This window comes from Drosophila albomicans, chromosome 3, assembly GCF_009650485.2.
Source record: "Drosophila albomicans strain 15112-1751.03 chromosome 3, ASM965048v2, whole genome shotgun sequence".
Lineage (NCBI taxonomy): Eukaryota > Metazoa > Arthropoda > Insecta > Diptera > Drosophilidae > Drosophila > Drosophila albomicans.
This window is the reverse complement of record NC_047629.2, coordinates 28065585-28089035: the sequence shown is the minus strand read 5'-3', so window position 1 is coordinate 28089035 and position 23451 is coordinate 28065585. Positions and strand designations below refer to the sequence as shown.

The window sequence follows — 23451 nt, the reverse complement described above, 5'->3', positions numbered from 1 at the left end:
ATCTAGGTGTTCGTATAGATGGACGGACAGTCGAAAACACAGACACATCGTCTCGGATGTTGACCCTGATCAAGAATATATGTATATATTTATAGGGCCAAAGATGCCTCCTACTGCCTGTTACATACATTTCCTTGTACCCTATGGATATCGGGTATAAAATCAGTATAAGTCATGTTTGACCTATTACTTTACTTTTTACTTTTACTTTACTTTTTTTCTATTACTTTAGTAAGATTACCATATGTAATAGCCAAAGATCTTGTAAACTCCTTTGATTAATGCTTTTAATATATAACATAAACAGCAGATAAATTATAAAAACAATTACAGACATATAAACCTAATGCGAATTTATTGTTATAATTTGTGTTTCGATTTACAGGAAAGGACCAAAAATAAAATTATTGACTATCGGCATGGTTTCCGTTGTGCCAAAGATTAATACGTGTCGCCAAATTGCATAAATTAAGTCATTTTGTCGCTTAGAAAACATTGCGGCAAATGGGACAGGTTGATTTGCTGCTCGTCGTGAACCATTTGTACTGCAAACGGAATATCAATTAGATACTTTTGTAATTCAATTATTTTAGACTTTGTTCTTACCAAGCATGGACCATGGAATTTCTTTTTGCATGTCTTACAGGTCAATTTGGGCAGCTGACAAGTGTCCTGGTGTATGACAGTATAGCAGACATAACACTCCTCCACTCCCTCGAATTTCTTGTCCAGATTATTCTTCCACAGCGTAAGGCCATCATAGATGGTGCCATTCTATTAGACAAGCGAATTTATCACACATATTTTTAACTAAAAGTCGAGCTTATAATGTACCTGATGTGTTAGATAAATGGTCAGCTGCATGCCCACATTGCGAGCATTTGCACGTCCGCCAATCTGGTTACCACACTCAACTTTAACTGCGCCCAGTGGATAATTAGCAGCCAAAGTGATGACCAGCTCCATCCGCGCCTCATCCAAGGCATAGACAGCCAAAACTTCTCGCGTTGAAGTATGCACTGTCACCTAAATGAGTAGAAAGTCCAAATAAATTCATTAAATTTTATACAATATTGTTGCTTCGTATTCATTAGCTGTAAGGATTACACCTCAATAATTTTCAAAGTATTAACTTCGCAAATGAAGCGTGTACATATAAGTTGGTTGCTAAATTTCCAAACTATCATTTCATCTGTTCTTAAAATGCTAAGTTCTTAAGTGTCTGGCACGGTTGGCTAATATAATCATATTAATATATAATTTAATATAAAATCCTGTAATTTCCCTACAAATTTCAATTTCTTTTCTAAACAAAGTAAGCTCTATTCCAGTGTGCCTTAATGTAGAATACTAAACAAAACTGCTGAATGTAAAGCTGAACTCTATGTACGTGTATTTTAAACGAGCATTGACACAACCAAAGCCACGATATGGTTACGCTGGAGATATTTCGTGCAGTAGTCATCATAGTACTGCTCTTAAGCATTGTCATCATATATCTGCTGCGCATGTCCCTCGACGACATAGTCTAGAAGTGAAGGAAGAAGACATTCACCTGCATATTCTCATGCTTCTCCTTACGATTGGCGATCGCCTTCAGTTCCTCGGTGCAGATGAGTGCGCTCACATAGTTCGTGGTAAGATTATCAACAAAATTCTTCTGTCTCGATTGGCTGGTGTTCCACCACTTGCGCACCACCGCCGGCAACTTGCGCAACACCTGCGAGTAGAGATGACAGGCATATCGTTCCACTGACAGTTGGGGATCTATTTAAAGGAGAAAAGCAAGTCAAGAATTTGTTTTATAATTTATGTATGTTAGCAATCCAAATAAAACAGTCTACAACAACTCGTCGAAACGTTTTCTATTGTTAGCGTAGCTGTGTTTTTTCATTTCATTACAATAATTTTCTAACTGAATTTTTAATCATGGAAAAAAAGCCCTTGAACTTCTATCAAATGGCCAGCGATATGCCGCCTTCCCGCGAAATCAAGTTGGAGAGTGAGAAAAAAAAGGAAGGAGAGGCAATCAATCTGGAGCAGATACAAAGTGATCATCCGCCAAAACCACATGCTCCTACAGATCCTGGTGTAACGGTGGCCGATGAGCTGAACGCTCGTCTGGCAATGGTCCAGCTGCGTCCAGATCGCGCCAAGCCCATCAAACGCTTGGTGAAATCAAACATACCAGAACCACAGCATATGTATCGCTATTACTGTGTCTGTCCTCGTTATCATCCCTGCTATGTGCCATGTCAGCATACAGGACAAATTATCATTGATCGCGATATGCTGAAACGGGAGGAGCACATCTGTTTCCTGGCCACACCCAAAAAGAACTTTATATCTCAACAGCGACTGAAGCAGCCGCGATATATTACCAAGAAGATCTATGTTCCAATTTGTACGGCTCGCATGGAGCGTCTAGCGATTCCACATCCGATGCGTGTCAAAGATACGTTCAAGTATTTCAAGCATGTGCTGCCGCCACGCCACATTGCCGCACTGCAACAGCAAATGAAACCCAAGCCACCAGTTGAGGCAATGTCAATGGAAAAGGCCATGGAGTACATGGAGGAAGAGATGCGACAACGTCGTGCCCAAAAACAACAGCACAAGAAACGTTGCAATGGACTGAAGAAAATGATATTGGAACGCCAGCGTAAGCAGATGATGAAAATTGTATGCGTACTTTTTGAAGAGATGAAGGATTTCCTGCTTAACGATCAGTTCGTCATTGACGAACAGTCGCCACTCTGTGCTGTGATCTTGGAGCGCATCAAGGAGTTTACTGGTGAGTAGAAGAAGCTTTCCTCTAGTTGATAATTTTGATGAAATCCTTAAATCTCACTTGCAGAACAAGAATTCTATACCACGAGTAACTTGCGGGACTATCAACGCATTTTGGCCAACAATCTGACTGTGTGGATTAACAAGTTCATATCGAACTTGAATATTTATTTGGCGCCCCAACAGGTGCCTGTGGCACGTACAATGCATGCGGACAGGGATGAAACATTTGTGCCCATGTCCGATTATATTTCGTTGTCTGAGGAAATGGGTGAGGAGATGCTCGATGACTTGGACTTTGAATTGACCGACTACGAGGATTTCGGCGAAGAAATGGCGGTGCCAGAGAATTTGCCATCGGAGGAGACGTTGATTAATTAAGACGACCAACTCACCTTTTAATTGAGACCAGCTGAGCTCCTTATAGATATCATTACTGTGCCATTTGGCGCTGTGATTCTTTAATATATCAACTGGCATGGCTCGGAAGAGGAAGTGTAGAAAATTCTGTGGAATGTTTAAGGAAATTTTAAGTGTGTTTCGAACAAAATCGAAAGTAAAATACAAATTGACCGACATTGTAATTACCTCTTCATAGTGATTCTCATGCAGCCAACTTGTGTAAACCGATCGCAATGCGACTGGCGACTTGGCGCACACATTGATAATGCAATCCCATATCAGCAAATAGCTGAAAGCATCGTGTCTGTCAATTGGTTCCAGATCCTCTAACTCGGCCAGCTTAAAGCTGAATTCCTCGAGATACTTGTGCATAAGTGTGTCGTAGCGTGTTAGATAATCCTCAAAGCGATTGAGGAAATGCCACTTCGAGATCGTTGAGCAGGCAGCTTCCAGATTATCATTCTGCTTGTCATTCACCATAATGTCATCGGCCACAAAGTGTGACGTCAACTGCCGCAGCGCGTGCACCGCATTCATTCTCAAACTGTATTGTGTGCTATGTAGTTGCTTGAGTAGCAAATTGCACAGGTGATCTAGAGACAGTTTTGAGCTCGGCGCCTTGCAGAACTATCGAAAAAAGAGGCATTCAGTTTGATTTTATCTCAGTAGTCAAATTTCTTGTACATACCCCATAGACAAAACTGTAATCCAGCATTTCAATTGAGGGCATCAGACGTTCCAGCAGAAGCTCGTAGCAAACACGATTTTCTGGTGGCACATTTGCGTCATAAGTCAGTTCGTAATATGATTTAAATAGCACCACATTGACTTCCCTCGCAAACACACTCTCCCACTCGTCCACCACACTCTTCAGCATTTCCGTTGAGCTCTTTTGCTTCTCTGCGCGTATGAAATTCACAAGCGAAGCGAACAGTTGGTACACAGCCACAATAAAGAAGGATGTCTGTGAATAAGTCAATATTATCATAAGTAATTTGTCAAAAAATTAACTCAATTATCTTGCCTTTGGATCGGTGTAATTTTTAATGGATTTGGACACACTCAGCACCCAGGAGCTGAGCCCAATGCGTATTGCATCCCAGTTTTTAATGGTAAGCTCATAGGGGAAACGCTGCAACACTTCATTGAGGAGTTTAATTATCTCTACTGTGCTCAACACAGAGTCGTAAGGTTGCTTCAGTAGCTCGCTAAAATAGTTTGGCGTTCAATAAATTATATTGCTATATGAAATCGATGATAACTTACACATTGTAATGCAGCAGATCCTTCTGTGCATTCTGCTGTTCATTGACGCGGGTCAAGAACTGCAACGCCGAGGCAATAATATTGTGATCTGTTTGCTCATTCACATCAGATTGAAAGTTATTGAGTACGAGGCATCGGAATACCGCAGCCTTGACCCACATATCATCAGGTTCCGTACGCATAATAGCGCCATTAAGGTTCAAAGCCTTTTGCGAGAGCTTTGGCAGCAAATGCTAAAGAAGCAGTAATTAGTACCTTGTAATCAATGGCTTCAGTTATCAATGCTCACCTGCAACGTCATCACATAAGCCTTGAGTGCACCCTTGGACACAAGCAGTTCAGCAAGATCCTCGTGCAGTAGAATTGTAGCGCTTTCCTCGAATGGCGCGTATTGCGAATAATGAATCAAATAACCCAACTGGCGACAACTCATCACGCTATCTTGTTGCAGTGCAGCTTGTATTAGACGTTCCTTGATTATGTTCACCAATTCGCTGCTGTTACCCATGAAGCTGCGAACTTGTTCGGAGAGACACAGCACAAGTTCCTCACTGGCATCATCCAAGTGCGAGCTGACTTCAATCCAAGTGTCTGCAGCGCTGGCAACGTTAATGCATTGCAAAATCTCGAGGATCAATGACTCACTCCATTGCTTGAGCAAATTGGCATTTGGATCACAATAGTCTTCCGTGAGTTCGTCCTCGGCTTCATTAGACTGATTAGCCAACTGAGGATTATCCACGCGACAAACCAGCTTGCAGATTGTGGTAAAATTGAGGGCAGCGCGTCGCACAAGCGGCAAAATCTTGGCCTCATCTAACTCTGCTTTATCGAATGCGACACCAGCGCTTATTGATTCCTGCAGCGCCTCCAAATATACACAATGGTGTTCAAATTGCAGTACACTTTCAGCTGTTTTTAGAGTAGAGCTTAGCAATGCCGCAATGCTCTCATCTATGCGCGCCGAACGCTGTGAATCATCCTCAATATTCTCGGTGGAACAGATTACAAATTTGGCCATAGCCTCTGCCATGCTCTCCAGACTGCTGGCGCTTAATTCAGCATTGTGTGTCAGTTCTTCTACAATTCCAGCGCAGTCCTTGAGTAAAGCATCGTCGATTTCAATGTCCTTGCTAGAGAGCGCATCCTGCCAGCAGGTGGTTATCTCCCAAAGTGTATCCTCCGATAGATAATCGCCGACACGCTGCTCCAAACTGAACTTGAACAACCTCAAAAAGACTTGTTGTCTCACAGGCAACGAAGAGTTCGCCTGACTGCAAATTACAGGCATAATCTGGGCAATAAAACTGCCACAGACCTCGACCATATCACTGGACGGTGGTTGCTCCAGAGGTGCACACATTGCCAGTACAATTTTGTCCACAGTCGCCGCGTTTATTAGAATATCACCAGTGTCGGTTTGAAAGAAGCACTTGTGTAGCAGATTGAGCTTATCCCGATTATTGTCCACCACCACCTCCTCGGCTATGCGTGAAATGATGCCACATGTCTCTGGGCTGGCCAGCATTTGTCGCACAGCTGGCTCTGTGCACAGTGGGTATGACAGCAGGCGATGCAGCAGCATGTTCTGCACAGTATGCTGCTGAAGCTGTATAAATAAAAATTCAATTAGTATTTTTAATTTGTGAACATTATTTTATGTATCTCCTCTCACCTTCAAGAGCTTTTGAGCAATGTAATCAAAGCGCTGAGACGACTCCAGCAGTGCGAGTATCTCGAAGACAATCTCCACCACAGATTCACAGGCATCAACATTTAGTTGTCCTAGCAACGCCACAAATTTATCCAGCGTGGCACTCAGTTCGCCTTGTTCCGTCAAACTCTTGTAGAACTCGATGTCTGTGAACATTTTAGTTAGCGTGCGCACCTGGTGAATGTAGCGACCCGAGTTGCTGCTGCTGTTTGCCTTATCAAGGCAAATGCGCATCAATTTAACAACCAATTGTTTGAGCTCTTTTTGAATGAAGGCGGCATAGCAGTCACCTTTCTTTGTGGGCGTTGAGTGCTGTGAGCATTGTTCTGAGACCTCAGCTTTTTCGTTGTCGGTTTCCAAAAACTTGACAGATTGCGTTTCCAAGCTGGGATTCGCCACATGGAGATCCTGCACCAACAGAAGCACATGTGACAGCCACTGTTCGTTGATATCCTCGGCAGCGAGATCTTGAGTGACCATCTCAAAGATGCGCGTCCAAAACACATTCAATAATTTGACATACAATGCGCAAGAGCTCTTCAACTCGCTATTGCACTGACGATCCCAAAAGGCAACCAGCGCTGAGGTGTGCTGAAAGAAATACTTGGCATGCGTATTCTCGCTGAGCAGTAACTGTCCAATAGGCTGCAACAGCTGCTGTTCAAGCAGACCAAAAGCAAACTGTTGCATGGCTTCAGTGCGCTCCGCATCGTTGTTGATCTGCTGGAGCATGAAGCGCAAGCACTCAAAGTATGCACTATGTATGATCGAGGTGTCTGCTTTGGACAGTGGTGGATCGTGTGGTCCCACAATGGCAGTTTTCAGATTATCAAAAAAACGTTGATAGAATTCATAAATGTCCAATCCCTGCAAGCTGTTTGATGTAACTTTGGATAGAAACGGCAGCAGATTGGGACAAATGGCCTGAGCATTGCGATTAAAAGCGTTGCTAAGCAATGTGGAGAGTTTTGGCAGCAGAGCTTTCCGGATGTTGAGCGGAGCATACCTGTCAAAGAAAAAGGTTGTTCATAGTGTCAGGGTGAGATACGTTTACAATTTTACCAATCTTCGTAGTTGCTTTGCAGCAACAACACACAACCCCAGACATGAGGAGCAACCAGTGGATCAGCATCGTCAATGAATTGAAAGCTAGTAGTAATCAGTTGCGCCTTCTGTGGAGTCACAACTGGCTCCAACTTGACACTCTGCAGTATGTGATAGATGCACTCAAACCAGGCGGCTCTACAAAGCAAAATTATTATAGCAGAGTCTTATAACAGCAATTATTTTCTATACTTGATTGCGGTCTGTTTGCTCTTCGCAAACGTCCAGAACTTTGGATGCGCCAACAGTGTAGCTAAACCTTGCTTCAATTGCTCCAAATCCTCGGCCTGTGCTGTTTGTTCAATAAAGAACGAAAGCTCCTTCAAGCTACTGATGACAACACGATGGTATTTCGCCTCCGACTCCTCGGGTTTCAAATTCTTGCCCATAGACAGTGTCGCCGGCGTATGAAATGTTAGATTCCTTGTGGTATACTCAATGATCTCGGCCTGGCAATGTAGACACACCTCACAGGTTCGTGCAAAAGTCTCGCGAAATGAATTGCTCGCAATGCTTGCAGCTGGCGCGTAATTATCGAAACGACTGGCGAGCCAAACGGGCACCAATTGCTTGAGATATGGTGCCATGGCACGCTTGCATTTTGACATTAATAATTGAAGCACCAGCTGGGTTTGCTCGCGCACTGCATGCTCAATGTCGGAGGCGAGATTGTGATAGAATTTTGGCCACAGTGGCAAAATGTTCTTGAGCGATTCGACGTCGGATTCGGTGATGAGTTCGTGAAGCTCTTGTAGAGCTTTCTTTTTGGTCATGGGATCTTTTTTGGTTAGCTTGCGTAGTATAATTTGCGTCTGTGGACTGATGTTGACATCGAATGTCTCTGGCATTTGCTCGGCGCTCGCAAAGCCCGGAGCAAAGGGCACCAAATTGCCATCGGCTTGAGCCGAGAAGCCAACAAAGACGGGCGTTGTTGTGCCCAATAGTTCGGCGGAACGGCTGCTGCTCGATGGCTAGATGGACATAGATGGGTCAACAACCGAACATTGTGTACCAAAGTGGGTTTAAATTGCTTACCTTTGCATTGTTTTTGGTGCGAGGCGTTTGTTTCGTTTTTCCACCCATTCTAACACGTTGAAGTAAGCTAGCAATGTGACCGTAGTTTGCAAACGCAATAAAACATTGCATACAGTCATGCGCATGAATCAGCTGTTGAGTATTTCGCAATTTCTGTTATTTATCAAGATTTCACAAATGATCGAAATGTAGCGCCGATAATGCCTAGTTGCCATCAATTAAAAAAAAATCCAAAAATGTACTATGTGTTCTAATTATGCATAATAATAATGTTTATTTCAAATTTCATTATAACGATTTTGTATTCACCGATAATTCCACTCACGAGATATCGATAAGAAGACAACAATACGAGCAATCGACAATCGATAGATTAATCAGTTTTAACCGCACGTGTTGTGTTGTTTTGATTCGGGTTCTTTTAATAAAATTAGACAAACTGCATTAAAATGTCTAAATTCTTATCATATTACAATCTGGTGTCCATACCGGATCCTGCCGAGTTTCTGGGCATGTCGGCAGACAAAGATGTCGGCAATATAATTGCAACTTTGGCTCGCAATGTTGTCATGATTGTGAATGTAAGTTTTACACGCTATTCTATTTGTGAATGATTATTTATAAGTTAAAAATTGCAGATCAGAATACCAAAGACGCTACGCAGTTGGTCGATGCCAGAAAAACTTACTGCACCAGTGGTATACGATCCAAATAGCCAGAAATACGTAGGAGTTTTTGGTAACCACGGTCTCCGTCTCTGGGATGAGAGCACCGTTGATGTATCCAAGTGCAAAAAGCTTAAGTTTCCCAAGAGCATCGCTCATGTAGTCTATACAGAGAAAGAGGCTCTGGTGCTGTACAGCGACGGTGGCGTCGCTCCCCTATCAAAAGCATTGGCGTCGCGAAAAGATCAGAATGAGGACAAAGCTAAGCAATTAGCGCTTGTGCTTAGCAGAACGTTCAGCAAGCCAACTGTGCACACTTTGCCCCAAGGACAGCAAGTGCTCACCTATTTTGATTATCGAACAGCAACGGGCGAATTGCACGTTGTGCGGCGCTCCTTGCATAATAATGCAAAACGTAGCCATAACATAAAAAGAGAAGGCGTTCGCCTTACTGGACATGCTGTAATTGAGGGCGATGCTGGCCCCCAGCTGATGACAATTTGTAAGTCACATACTTCATCCGATTAATTGTATATATATTTATTCATTCGTTGTCATTTTTAGGGTCCGACAAGCGTATATTTATGCTGCCCCTCGCCGAACGTGCGCATGAAAGTGCCCCAGGACAATTTGTGTCTATGCTCTCCGAACTAAATGTAGAGAGCAATTTGTCGCTGCAAGGATTGTCACGCAACTTTGCGGCTATCTATGGTGCCAATTATGGGCAAGAGGGTGCCTCGCTGCTGGTTTACAACACACAATTTAAGGTGGTCAATGCCAAGCAATACTTTAAAGTATATTTGGACTTTTCACGTTTGTTTGCCCACGACGAACACATTCTGCTGGCCATGGGTCAAAATATTGCTGCCGTACGCTATCGCACCAATGATGAACTGCTGGTGGATATGCTTGGTTCGCAGATGAACGAAACGCATTTGACGCCCATTGAGTTAGATCACATCAACGAAGAGGAATCCCTAGAGACTGCTATTAAATTTCTTGGCGATAAGCGAGTTCCAAATTCCACGTTTAGCTCGTTACCAATGGAGCTACCAGCTGTGATGCAGCTGGCTCACGCAGATGGAAAACTAGTTCCATTTGAATCGCCTGACATAATGCAGCAGGAACTAAACGATCTCATCAAACAGCATGTCGATGGCGAACTGGTACAAGTCGATAATGGACTCGATGAAGTTAATATTACCCTTATGCGCAACTACTTTGATGCTGGACCACAGAATCTGGCTGTGCAGTCAATAGTTAGACAATTGGAACGAAGTGGTGCGGGAGAACAGGAAATTACCGAGAAACTCTTAACGTTGTTCATTAAAACACAAAACTCTGAGCATGTGCTAATGTGTGTGCGCCGTTACACTAACATCTCAGAGCACATGCTAGCTTGGTGTCTACGTTATGCCCTAGACAACACACCCACCGCTTTAACTAATGGCAATACTATGGAAACGGACGAAGATGTGAGCCCAGCACCGTCAGCCAATAATGAGCTACTTAATGCGGTGCTTTCATGCAGTTTCAACTCAGTTGCCATAGAAAAGTATCTAAAAGAGCGCCTGGAAGTTTCGCATGTCCAGCGACTGTTGCAGCATTTGTATGTGCTTGCCACTGAGCCGAATGCGCTGCTCGAGGAGCGACCCAATCAAGATGCCACCTCATTGGGAAGTCTGTCTACAGAAATTCAAGCTATTCGATGGGTTAGCGCCTTAATGACTTCACACGTTACCCTCTTGACCATCTCCAAGGATCAGCAGCTATTGAATTTGCTAGAGCAGTGGTCAGATTTGCTTGATCTTTATAGGAACCTCTTAGGACCCCTATCAACTGTTATGCCACTCCTAAGTCATATAATAGCTTTGAGGAAAAGACGAAATCCATTCTCCAGAAATTGGTATAACATTGAAAGAATAAAACTGTACTAAAAGATATGCGTTCCCCAATAAATATGTTGTTAATTTTAAGCAAAACCAAATTTAACAAATAAACTACACCCAAATATTTTATGTAGATTATATTTATCGGAATAATTACCTTGTTAAATGGTAGTTAATATATATTTCCCTTTTAGCTTATTTAGTCAACAATTGAAATAGATATCTTGCCCTAAACTATTGGGCAATTTCTTTTCAAACAACAAAACACATTTTATATAGTATTTTTACGTCCAGCGAAAGAACTACGCATGCAAAAATGTATGTTTCACATTAAAATATAACCGCATATTTTTGAAATTTATTAGACAATTGAATTTAAATCATTAACGTTGAACATTAAATATTTTTAAGCAGCTTAATTTGTATAGTAAATAATACTGTTAAATACTGCGAATAGTTCAAATCATAAATTTTCAAAATGTTTCTTATGAACAAGAAAATGTTTAGACCTTCAAATGTAATTAGAAATAAAAATAAAATCATTAAAGGAAGGAGCAACAAGTAATGGTATTTTTGCGGAGGTCTCGATTTTTTCTAAGTTTCAAATATAGTTATTACTATTTACAAGAATAAATTTTAATAGAAAATAATTAAAATATAGATAAGTCTTGAAGTGAAACCTTTTCTCTGAAAATATTTATGAGAATATAACAGAATCAAAAACCAAATATAGTACTCAAACCTGTGGATATTTCGTTAACTTTTATTCTCTGGTTAAGGTTGCACATTCAAATTACAATTTTTTCTCTTTAAATTGTACAAGTTTGCAGCAACATTTATGCAGCTTTTATGCAACATAGTCCGAAGGCAATTATTCACATCATCAATAAATGTGGCTTTTTATTGCGGCTATTACTCGTAAAATGCGTTAAGACAAATGCCCCTAACCACATGTTGACCATTTAAACTGCAGCCAGCTGCTGTCACTTTGAGCTGCATGCAACATATGGGTGCTGAGGCAAAGCTCCTGATTGCCATTTGACATGTTTTCATCACGGCAATGACAAACCACTTAGTCAACTTGAGATTCAGACACAAATTATGTTATTTTTTAGCTTTAAATTTAGCTTTAGCTATGGCTTTAATTCCAAACTTTTGGCATTTCTTTGGCACTTTCTCTGCGCCTTTCCCAGATTTGAATTCAATTCCAAAAGCTGCTGTGCTGACTGACCACTTGAGAGCGATGACCAGCCAAAAAACACTAAAGAAATAAATAAAAAATCGTAAAAGTATCTACGAGTGTATACGAATATATGTGAAGAGTATTGTGCTTGCTTGTGCTGTTAAAAATAGCTCCGCGTTTGATTCATTTTGTGCTGATTAGACGTGGGTCGACGATAGCTCAGCTGAGTCAGTCTAGGGGCGTCTTAGACATTTACTTGCACACACTCCATATATGGCATTAGAGAGTTAAGTATTTAAATTACAAGCTCTATTGGTTGTTGGCTCTTGGTTCTTGCTTGGACACACAGTGCAAGTTAAAAGCATCTTTTTTATTCTTTCTTTTTGTGTAGTTTTATTCGCTTTGATTGTAAGCTGAAGATTTATCGCGTGCTTGGGCTCGGTGGGGGGAAAAACCTGCTTGTAACGTCATAAAATCGAGATAAATTATTTAATTTTCGATTTCCTAAAACCATTAAGCAAAGGCAGACGCCTAGCTACCCCAAGCTGCCAAGTCATACCGAGCCCAAGAGTTAGACAAGGAGACACTCAAGGTACAGAGAGAGAGGGAGAGGGAGAGGGTAAGGTAGCTCTCAATCTGTGGCCCTTATGTACAATTGCTTGGTCTTTGGTTCTTTATGTACCACAGATACATGACCATAATGATGCTGCGCTGCGCTCAGTTGACGCTGACCGTTGGTTGCCTTCTTCTGCTGCAGTGCTAAGGATACAGACAGCTATAGATACAGATACATGTGTACATGCATACGCCTACCTGTGCGCAGGTAGCACACAGGCCAGTCCAGGTAACTCTTTGCCCAAGCAAACAGACAAACACACTCGCACACACACACACACAAGTGGCGATGCAGATGCGCGTTACTTGTTACAAACAAACGTTAAGAGATGACGACGAGGGAAACAACGACAGCGACAGCAACAACAACAACAGCAACAACGACACGCTACCCCCAACAACAGCAACAGCAACAGCAACATTTAAGCAGCGTCATGATCATCAGGTTCGGGCCCTGGATGGAAGTCAAAAGACAGCAGCGAACAGCATCAGGAAACCAGGGATGGACGCATTGCGACCTTTAATTTCGAATGTGCAACCCAAACTAAACCACTAGACAAACTAGCGCTGAATTCTATCATACATATATAACATATCACATATATATGCATTATAATTTCTAAATAAAAAACTTGTCTATTAACCTATCTCGAAACACAAAAGATCTTTTGATAACGTTTTATAAAGCATTATCACTATTTTTAGTCAATCGGCATTCCAGTTCTATTCATATTCGAGTTTTAACTGGCTCGATTTTGAAGTAGTCTTTTTTTCCTAAAATATTAAAATACAAAATGCTTTCCATATGCCAATTAAGTAACTGGTTTTTAAAATAGATGAGCAAAAGTGATCTTATAAATATATGGTATGTAACAGACAAAAAAGTTGTAGTCACATATAAATAATAAAATTATAAGATTTCCTTCTCTTATTAATAAGAACTTGGGGGTTATATCAAATCTTCTTGAAAGATTTAAGATTTTCATGTTTTTGATGCAATTTGTAGACCAAAGTTATTAGAACTAATACTAAAATCTTGATTATTGAACCTTTTTTTTAGTGTACAATTGTGGAGTATAGTAACGTATTATAAATATATTTGCAACAATAGGCATAATTATTTATGCTGATCAATAATAGTAGGCGGCTTAGTAAGCTTCCGCCTTTCATAAGCGTTTTGACCAAATAAGCAGAAATAAAGAAGAATTAAGGTCCCATAAATAATCAATAAATAATATTTGCATAAATAAATGATTAAGTTGAAAACGTTGAGTCAAGCATAAAACTAACATACTATGATGTATGCTATAAGCAAGTCAATTAAAATTGTACGAGTATGCTCAGATTTGTGCTGCAGCCCTGGCAAAACCTGACCGATTGCAGCTGCTGCTGCTGCCGGCTCCGTGGTCTCCTCTGTGTAAGCTGAAACTAGTGACTTGGGCACCACTTGGCTCTGACTCCGGACCATGGTTGAGCTGGTGCTTGTTGCCTGTTGCTTGATGCCTGTTGCCGGTCGCCTGTACAAGGCATCTTCTCTCCTTTGTTCATTCCTTTGAAATGTTACTCATTTTGGTTATTTTTGTAGCCGCACTCACACACACACACACACACATAGAAAACAGAGTGCATATAGATAGTTGTGCATGTGAGCCCACTCTTTCTTTAGTTGTTTTTTTTCTCTGCTCTTTTTTTTAACGACAAACCGGCCGGCATTATTTTTAGAATTTTTCAGTCAAACTTGTTACCAGGCTGGGCGAAACTTGCTTCAAGCCAAGAGCAGAGCAGAACGGCATCAGCATCTCAGCATCGGCATCACCAGAGCAACAGCTAAAAAATGCAATGAAAATCGAGCTGCAGCTCTGATTCGGATTCTGACTGCAATGTTGGTCCCCAATCTCCGGTCTTTTGTCTCCCTGACTACGAGTGTAGCCAAAGGTAACATGGTACAACTGTCTGTCTGTTTGTGAGGCTGTGTGTGTGTGTATGTGTGGTGTGTGCTTGCGTGCTTGTGTGTGTGAGTGACTTGGCATTGTTACTGTTCTCTGACTTTTTAATGCCAATGCCCAAAACTCACCGACCAACAAAACACAAAAAAAAATTGTATCGATCGCTGCTGCCTTAGCCGGGTTTCAGTCTTTTCTTTCTTTTTTTTGCCTTTTGTGTTCTGTTTTTGGCCCATACGCTTTACTCAAGCGTTCTACGCAGCAGCATCAGCATCATCATCATCATCATCAGCAGCAGCAGCCAGAGCAGCAGCATCGGCAACTCAGACAGCGCCAAGGGGGTACAGTTTCGCTTCGAACTGAAAAGTTATCAGTTTTTTTTATTTTATTTTTGTTCTTTTTGTTTTCGTTTTGGGCCGCTTTCTTTTGAGATTGAGTTCGTTGGGGCGGCCGGACCGTCTTAACAACATTTACGTAATTTATTTTTATTTTTATTTCATTAATTTGATTTTTTTAATTGAACATCGTCGCCGTCACCGTCTTCGACTTCGACTCTGACTTTGTGGTTGTCGCTGTCGTTGTTCTCTCGCTGCTTGTTTCACAATCAGATTATTGACTTTTCGGGTTTTTTTCTTCGTGTCTTATTCGTTCTTTGTGCACATTATTCAAATGTATGTGGTAAGCCTTTGTTTAGGCCAAAACAAGTTTGGTTTAATGACTTTTTATTAGTTCTGGCCCCGGCTTTTGCAGTTTCCCCCTCGGTCCAACAAAAAGAATACCGAATTCTGAATAGCTGTATCCCCATGCTCCATCAGCTCTAAGACTCTGACTCTAACTCTGACATCGACTTTTCGTTTTGTGGTTAAGCAAATATGGTTCATGTTGGGTCCAAGTCAACCACATTTCGCTTAAGCATTAGTCCCCAGGGGCTTGGCTTTGACTGTGGCTGGTTAGTTAACTGGTTCGCATTATTTGATATGCTTATGCTTATTAACTGGTCCAATAGACTTGCCTGCTGGACATATGCTAAGCTACAAACAAAAGTTCGCTATTGAAATGATCTCTCAACTGATACAATTGCCAGCTGCTGGCTGCCAACTGTGAACAACCAAGTGAATGTTGCTGGAAACTATAGCACTTAATACAGTCACAGCAAATTACTGGATACGAGTATTCACACATACACACACACATAGTACATTTTAAAGTTCTGTTTTTTTTTTTTTTTTTTTTGCATATTCAAAGATGACTGCTTAGACGTCATTATCTGATATTTATAGCTAAAAGATCTGCTTAGGTATGCACACAAATCTACATAAACAAATAGACGAGAGTAGTTATCAACTAAAACTCTTTACTGTAATCTGATTTACTAACTGTACTTGTGTTTCACGAATTAGGAAAATAGATTTTATGAGAAATAAATTTTATCGTTTTTTGATTACTGAAACACTGAATTAATCAATCGGTTTAAAACTAGCTAAATTTCTGATATGAAATGTTAGTTTAAACTTATTACTAGAAGCTTCACAATAAGTCATTTCTTATTATAAGTTTTGGTACATGGCAAGTAAGTTAAATCTTGACAATTAATTGAACTGCATTTTAGAATTTGTGGAATTTTGGTATTGGTTTAAGAATAAACATTCTTGTGGCCAATTTTGACATCATATAATCTTAATTGAAGATTTTAGCACTTTTCTCTTTCTGTGGAGAAATGAAACGCAAGTGACCAACAATACAATTTATGGGCATATATTTATGTAGTTTGTCACAAATTAATAAATAAATCCTAGTCATATTAAAAAAACGTATCGTTTATTATTGTGTTCAAGCTTAGCTCAATTAAATGTTATATTTATAAAACTGTGCTTGAAACCTTTATTTTCCTTTCAACTTTTTTGTTAACTGATAATGAAATTTTTTTTTAAATATAAATTTAATGAAATTAATGAAACGACATCAAATTTAAGAAACTCTATATGACAAAAATATACGTTAAGAATACTACGTAAGTCACCTTATTCAAATAACTTATTAGTACGAGTACAAAAACTAAACACTTTATACTCTCAAATCTACCAAGCTTATACTTAACTAGGACAAATAAGTAAACAAGCATAAGCAGCTGACACAGACACACCTATATATACATACCACTACATAATGCCAATTAATAACTGTACGCAGAAAAAAAGCAAAGACTTTCCAAAAAGAATCCATAATCTTTGTCATGCAATGAGAGAAAAGAACTGGCAACCTTCCGCATTGGCAGCAAGTTCATCTGCAGTCAAGCACTAAATCAAATTCTCTCGGAGTGGGGAACGAAGCAGAGAAGAGTTTCGTGAAGCTCACACGGCCCACAGATCATAGTTGTTCCCAAGTAATGAAAGCCCACAAAAGGCAAACACATTGACATATTTATATATCCATATATACACACATTAAAGTCAAATATTTTCTCTGCAACGTTCCCAGAGGTGCAGAAAACAAAAAGAAAATGAATACAACAAAATAACAAAATACAACGAAAAAAAAGCGAAAAAAGCAAACCAAACCTCACGCTTGCTTGCCAGACAAATCGGGAGGTCGCAACGTTGGAACCTTTCTGTTTATGTTTCTGTTGCTGGCTCTTTTTTTTTCTCTCCCTCTCATTTTTGTCGACTGTGCAAACAATGCAAATTTTCGACGATAGTCTTAGACGTTAATTGAGTGAGTGGGTGCTGCAGTCAACAGCAACAGCAACAGCAGCACAGACCGATGGGGTTTAACGTTTGGCGGTCTCGTTTCGAATGTCAATAGGTTAAACACAAGTTCGTTGCCTAAGTCTAACCAAAAAACAAAAGACTTAGGCAACGAACTTTTTTGAGTTTGTAATTTTTTTCTGCTTTCAGGCGAAAAAAGGGAAACGCGATAACTGTGTAGCTTTAGTCAGTGTCTACTAAGCGCTTAATCATTTTCAAACGAATTGGCAACAGTCAGGCAACGGAATGTCGAATGCATAAATGTGTCAGTAGACTGGCGAACCTCAAGAGGCAGCTGCTCCTCCAACTGCTGAAGAGCAAAACGATCTATTGGCGCTTACTTGGCGGCAGCAGCAGCAACAACGGCAGCATCTACAACAAATTGCTAACCATATCCGCCAACAAATGACATTCAAAATGACTCACGAGCTGAGCTTTAGTTTACTATTTATTATTGGGTTGTTGTTGAACTTTCTGTGATTTTTTTTGTTTCGGTTGCATTGCGGTTTTTGTACAATGTATTTTACTTCTTCGTCAGCTTACATTTATTTTGATATATTTTTTTTGTGTATTTTTGGGTTACAATTTAAAATTCCTGCGCCGTGTTTGCGAGCGCGAGCGCAAAAAAAAAGCCCAAAAGCAATTTGATCTTTAAATTTAAGCACGTTTAAATCAAAAGAGCTCACAAATACCATCCAGCCAGGCGATCATGTGTATAAGTATTGCGTGCTGTCTCTCAGTATATAAGCCAAGTACATATGTATATACTTGGCCCAATACACGCACACACTCAGCCCACACAAACAAGCGTCTCAGCAGCGACGGCAGCAGATGACTTTGTGAAATTCGAAAGGCGGCAGCGTCGTCGTCGTCGTCGCAGTCCCCAGGTTTTTGTGCCCCCCCTTCGCTGCCTTCTTCGTTGCTTCGCTTCATCGCCACCTCTTGGCTCTACCATCGTTTTTCATCGTACGTACGTAGTGCTGGCCATTATGTACTTTAAATTTAAATTCAATTGACTTCTTTTATGATGCCAACGGGCGGCGGCCACGCCAAAACGTGCCAAGAGCTTCGCTCACGTAGCCGGGGCCGTTGTCGTCGTCGTCGTCGCTGTCGTCGACGTCTCGATCTTGGTCTTAGTCGAGTCTGGTCTCAGTCTCGGCTATGCGGTAGCCTCTGTGCTCTGTTCATTGGCTACGCCTCTGCCTTTTGCCATTTGCCTGGCAACTTTAACGGCCATTTCTTTGCGTGGTTGTTGTTGTTGCTGTTGTTGTTGTTGTCGTTGCTGCTGTCGTTGTCGTTGTTGCCACGCATGCGCAGTGAACGGCTGCGCTGCTTGCGTCGCTGCCATCGTCGCTCTACCTTGGTAACGTATTTTTTCGACGTCGTTGTTGTTGCTGTTGTTGTTGTGTTGTTTTTTTCTGCCAGTTTGATCTTTGCCATAAAAGTGATTTTTTCCCCCTGCTGACTGTTGCGTGGCCATTGCGCTACAGCAAATTGTGTGCTGTACTTTTGTGCCAAAGAAGCTGTGTAAGATTTATAGATTGTAGTTGCTAGTTGAAAGTTCAGCAAAGGTTACCATAACAATTGAGTCACTGATTTAAGCACTGATTGAGTAAAATGCTCCTCACTCCACCCCCGCCCCCGCCTTCATCTGCCAGTTAAACTCGCTTAGAAGCATGCTACTATACTATTGGGGTTAATGAATCCTGACCGAAAAGTGAGAAATCGTTGCGCAGTGGGAGATGAAGATTCAGATATAGCTGGATTATTGATGGCTCTTAGTTAGTTATGGCGTGCAGAGGCCAACGATTTGTGTAGATCGTGGTTAACGTTCTTTAACTCTGAAATTCTCTTCAAAAATTTTAAATAAATATGACAAACAAAAATTTGAATATGTCGTTTTACTCACTTATTTTAAAATTTTACAAATTGTAATATATGTAGATTGGTGTTACATTAATTAATGTTTCTAAAAGTAATTGTAATAAGAGCGATACAAAAATGAATACTTCCATACTGTCGAAATATATTTAAATCCTGATTAAAAACATAAATCAAAAAATCAAATTTTCATTAAAATCTTTTTTTTATATATTTTACAAATACAATGTGCACTCAATAAACCAGAAAATCAAGTATATTATTGTAACAAACATGCATCAAAATATTTATGTTTCAAATAATTTCTATGATTTATGATCAAAGTCATTTATTTTCACTAAATTCATTTAACGCTTGATTAAAATGAAATCATTAAAATGTGCATGGCAAGCGAAGCTCGTGGAAGCGAACAATGAACTATAATATAATTTCTTTAGACAGGTATTCCCCAAATACAAATATGCACAGTGCATCGTTAAGTGAAATTAATCTATTAGCCAACATCGGCTGTCAATTTTCACGCCCTGCGTATAGCGCACATTGAGACCCGCCTAAGTCAAACGGCCGGCTTCGGCTTCGGCTTCAATGCTGCTCTTAACTCTTGATCAAGTTTCTGTAGGTTTTTTGCGTTGACTGTTTCTTGTTTCTTTTTATCATGTCTTTTTTTCGTTTTGCTTTTTTTGTATTTTTTTGGCAAAAGTCAACTGTGCGCCATTGCCTACCAGGCAACAATTTGCTGCAGACAAACAAAAAAACGTCCACGTTTGTGTGTTTAACTGGTTTTTAGCTTGGATTATTTTCGCTGGCTATGGCTATGGCTGCCATATACAGGGTGTCGTAATTCATTCCTGTTCGATACAAGCAGTTGATGCTGGTTAAATCTGGTGAACTTTCCAGTTGCAATCAAGTTTTCGTTAACTACTTTAGCTTTCGAATAAGACACCCTGTATATCCAGCATATTGTTAACTTTTGTTAATTTTAGCCTGCGTACAATATAATTTCAAACATTTTTCACCCGCATTGTTGAAATTCAAAATCAATAGCAATAGACACAGAAATACACACACACACAACCGTGTAGTGCCTTAAGTAGAGACACCGTCATTAGGCAGCGTCTTTGTGCCAAGTCGCCAGGTTATGCCGATTCTATATGTACATATATAACATACATACATATGTACACCTTGTCTCACACTCATACACACACATACGTACGCATGTACAATTGTACTTGTCTTTACCTGTGCCTCTCATTTGGCGGGAAATCATAGCCTCAGAGCGCTCTCGAAAGCAATAACAAAAACAAAAACCCGAAAATCAGGTAACCAACTTGGCTCAGCAGCAACAGCAGCAGCGGCAGCAAAAGCAGCGACGTCGACGACGCGTCGAGAGCAGCGCAGAGCACAGGTAAGCGATCGGATCATCGTCGTCGACGTCGTCGTGTGGTTGTCTTTGTGAGCTACACCAACGCAAAGCGAATCAGAGACACACACACACACACGCACACAGAGCAACTCACACTTCAATCTTTATATACAGCAAGGCAAGCAAAGTCTCTCGACGTCTCTGCCGCAGTCGCTGCCAACGTCAAGCGTCGCGAGTCGAGCGAGCTGCGCGTCTCAAGAAGCTGATCTGGAGCCCGTTTGTCGCATTTTTACCAAAACTGAATTTAGTTTAGAAGCGTTTGGCGGCGTTGAAGGTGTGTGCAAAAGCGCAATCCGGTGCCTCTGAGCAGCCACCGCATAGAGCATATACCATATTGGAGAGCGCTACCAAAAAAAATCTACAACTATATATATTATATATATGCCTCACAAGCATCATCGCACACTCACTCACTTAGGGTCTGTTGTCTGTGTCAACAAAACTTATACGAAAATAAATTCAAATTCAAATTAAAATAAAAAAAACACCAAGAGAAATATTCAAATCGCAAGTGTTTCGCAGTTTAAGTGCAGTTACCAAAACGTGTGTCACACAACACTCTCCTCATCGCAATTAAAAAAATATATATGTTATCTCATATGTATCTGAAGATCGAGCAACTCTAAAAGTTTCCAGAGCAACAGCTGAAAATCGTTAATTGAGTGGCGCCAAAAGGGTTTCTGCAGGTATGTTAAACAGATGACACAGACTTAATTCCTCTATACTACGAATACATCCGGCTATAGAGCAACGATATATCGTATATTGTATATATAAATCTGTATATAGATATGTGCACACGTTTCCAGAATTTTCAAATATCTCGTCCGTCGTTGTCGTCATCGTCATCGACCTCATCGCTTATTCATAGGCAATTTTTCAGCTCGTGTCGTCGCTCGTTCGTTATAAACGTGTTTTGGGGCAATCGGCAAATCGGCATCAAGATCGGTTTTTTTTCTCTGTTGGTTTCGGTTAATCGAGCAATCGAGGAGATTTGAGAATCGTTTGCGTTTGTTTCTATGCCATACTTCATTCGGCCTAATCAATTGCGGCATCTCTCGTGTCCACGCATTTGCATATATGTACATATATAGTATTATACTACTCTAGTCTGCTGTTGTATCTCAACATCTTGATGAATGATTTATTCTTGGAACTACCACAGACATTTTTGTCTTTTTGCGGTCAGGCGCAGCAACTTCGTGCCGAAGATCACAAGTATACAACATAAGTACACACTATATAGTATAAAGTAAATCTGTACAGCTCGCTTTCGTCATCGTCGTCGGCTCATAATGCGCGTTTATAAGTTAGCAACGACTTGACAGAGACTTGACCAAGACCTGGACTAGACTAGGCGCGGCTTGTTTGTCTGTCCACAAAAGTGTTGAATGTTGAAGTGTACTCGAGGTAGAAAGATCTAAACTTGCTATTATAACGTCGACCACACACACAGAAGATGGAAGAAAACGTGCTTAAATCACACACAAGCAGTCAGCAATTAACATTGAAAGAAAGAGCTGGGTTGAAGGTATACAATTAGTTCGCTAACTTGGTAACAAGCTGTTATTTAATATTTCGAGAAAAGTAGCCAAGTGAAGAAATTTCTTAATAATTCATCTGTTATGTGTTTCAAAATCCATTCCTTAACCCTATGTACTTCTTCTTTGAAACATCTTCATCACAAGCAATTTTCAACTTAAGGGATGAAACCAGAGTTTGATCCTCAGCAGAAATTCGAAAGGAACCTGGCTTATTGTAAGCCTGTTTTCATTGAGATTTAGTCAAGCGTAGCTCGTTTAACTGCAAGGTTGCTGGAAGGTCTCTGAGCGTTGAGCTCTGCATTGCGAGACCTGTGCTTGGCTGAGCGATTAGCCTTAAGTAATCCACAAATGACATCTTCTACGACAGTTCCATTTAAGTGTGCAGCGTATAAGTGATTGCTACTACGACTAGTTAGTTTGTCTTATGCCGACTGTCGTCATATCCATTGCACAATTTGACCAAAGTGGTAAAGTGGTGGAAAAGAGGAGAAGAAATAAAACAGCAACAGCAAGCAGAAAAGAAGTGAAGTAAGACATTTCAGACATTTTGCAGGCTTTTCAACATTTTCCGCCGCTTTATGTTTCAACGATTATTACAATGAGTGTCGAGTGTGGAATGGTCTCAGGCAAAACACACGGAGGTGAAGTGAAGTGAAGTGTAGTTTGGAGTTGAGTTGAATCAAGTCGAGTCGAGCGAGGCGCATAATTGTGGGAACCTACGGTTACGGAACGTTCGTCTAGCAGTCAGTAGACATAGCTAAGGCCAGTCAGCCAGTCAGTCAGCCAGCTAGCTAGCTAGCTAGCTACTCAGCCAGTCAGCCAGTGAGCCATTCACTTGGCTTACACACATTTTGCCGGCGCTATAATGCCAATGTAGCCAAGCAGCCAAACAACCACCCAACCAACGTGGGTTTCGCGTCCACTCTGTCGTCGTCTTGGTTGTCGTTCCAGTTACAGTCACTTGACCAACCGAAACAATAAGAATAAGAAGACGAAAACGCTTCTGCTTTCTGTTGCTGAGACCGAGACTGAGACTGAGACTGAGACTCCGACTGAGACGTTCGGTTTTTGGTCGCGGGCATAATTGTTGATCGCCGTAGCGTGCATATTTATGGGAATATTTCTTTCTTTTTTTTACGTAGCATAGGAAAAATCATTGCAATCTTTCCCCCCCATTCTTACAAAACACAAAAGTTCTGGACGAACGCGCGCGCGACCAACTTTGACCTTTTTTTTATTCTCCTCAATTG

At 40.8% G+C, this 23451-nt stretch overlaps 3 protein-coding genes across 4 annotated transcripts; 2 read left to right on the top strand and 1 right to left on the bottom strand.

Moving 5' to 3' along the window:
* Positions 1-336: 336 nt before the first annotated feature.
* LOC117567508 (E3 ubiquitin-protein ligase listerin) lies at positions 337-8484 on the bottom strand. 2 transcript variants are annotated; one of them, XM_034247549.2, is made up of 14 exons: positions 8312-8484; positions 7469-8247; positions 7235-7414; positions 6134-7178; positions 4748-6067; positions 4459-4691; positions 4217-4400; positions 3881-4156; positions 3379-3819; positions 3186-3297; positions 1556-1767; positions 835-1026; positions 607-774; positions 337-545 (listed from the first exon to the last, which is right to left on the bottom strand). In XM_034247549.2, exons 1-14 carry the CDS (start codon positions 8420-8422, stop codon positions 486-488), a joined length of 5313 nt encoding a protein of 1770 aa, XP_034103440.1. In that variant the 5' UTR covers positions 8423-8484; the 3' UTR covers positions 337-485. The 2 variants fall into 2 exon arrangements, with proteins under 2 accessions (XP_034103440.1, XP_051861775.1); XM_052005815.1 differs by lacking the exons at positions 7235-7414; positions 7469-8247 and having other exon boundaries at positions 8312-8482.
* Positions 1831-3374, top strand: LOC117567510 (uncharacterized). Its single transcript, XM_034247551.2, has 2 exons — positions 1831-2794; positions 2858-3374. The coding sequence occupies exons 1-2, from the start codon at positions 1930-1932 to the stop codon at positions 3169-3171; spliced, it is 1179 nt and encodes a 392-aa protein (XP_034103442.1). The 5' UTR covers positions 1831-1929; the 3' UTR covers positions 3172-3374.
* Positions 8485-8686: 202 nt separating the features above from the next.
* Positions 8687-10989, top strand: LOC117570412 (nucleolar protein 11-like). The gene is made up of 3 exons (XM_034252038.2): positions 8687-8892; positions 8950-9478; positions 9541-10989. The coding sequence occupies exons 1-3, from the start codon at positions 8761-8763 to the stop codon at positions 10911-10913; spliced, it is 2034 nt and encodes a 677-aa protein (XP_034107929.1). The 5' UTR covers positions 8687-8760; the 3' UTR covers positions 10914-10989.
* The last annotated feature ends 12462 nt before the right edge of the window (positions 10990-23451 follow it).

What these genes read in the sequence shown, in the direction of transcription:
- LOC117567510 (XM_034247551.2), top strand. Translation starts at nt 1,930, where the DNA reads ATGGAAAAAAAGCCCTTGAACTTCTATCAAATGGCCAGCGATATGCCG. An exon ending in GCGCATCAAGGAGTTTACTG is followed by an intron (nt 2,795 to 2,857) that starts GTGAGTAGAAGA and finishes TCTCACTTGCAG; the next exon opens with AACAAGAATTCTATACCACG.
- LOC117567508 (XM_034247549.2), bottom strand. Translation starts at nt 8,422, where the DNA reads ATGCAATGTTTTATTGCGTTTGCAAACTACGGTCACATTGCTAGCTTA. An exon ending in ATTACAGTTTTGTCTATGGG is followed by an intron (nt 3,820 to 3,880) that starts GTATGTACAAGA and finishes TTTTTTCGATAG; the next exon opens with TTCTGCAAGGCGCCGAGCTC. An exon ending in CCATTTATCTAACACATCAG is followed by an intron (nt 775 to 834) that starts GTACATTATAAG and finishes CTTGTCTAATAG; the next exon opens with AATGGCACCATCTATGATGG.
- LOC117570412 (XM_034252038.2), top strand. Translation starts at nt 8,761, where the DNA reads ATGTCTAAATTCTTATCATATTACAATCTGGTGTCCATACCGGATCCT. An exon ending in ATGTTGTCATGATTGTGAAT is followed by an intron (nt 8,893 to 8,949) that starts GTAAGTTTTACA and finishes TAAAAATTGCAG; the next exon opens with ATCAGAATACCAAAGACGCT. An exon ending in CCCCCAGCTGATGACAATTT is followed by an intron (nt 9,479 to 9,540) that starts GTAAGTCACATA and finishes TGTCATTTTTAG; the next exon opens with GGTCCGACAAGCGTATATTT.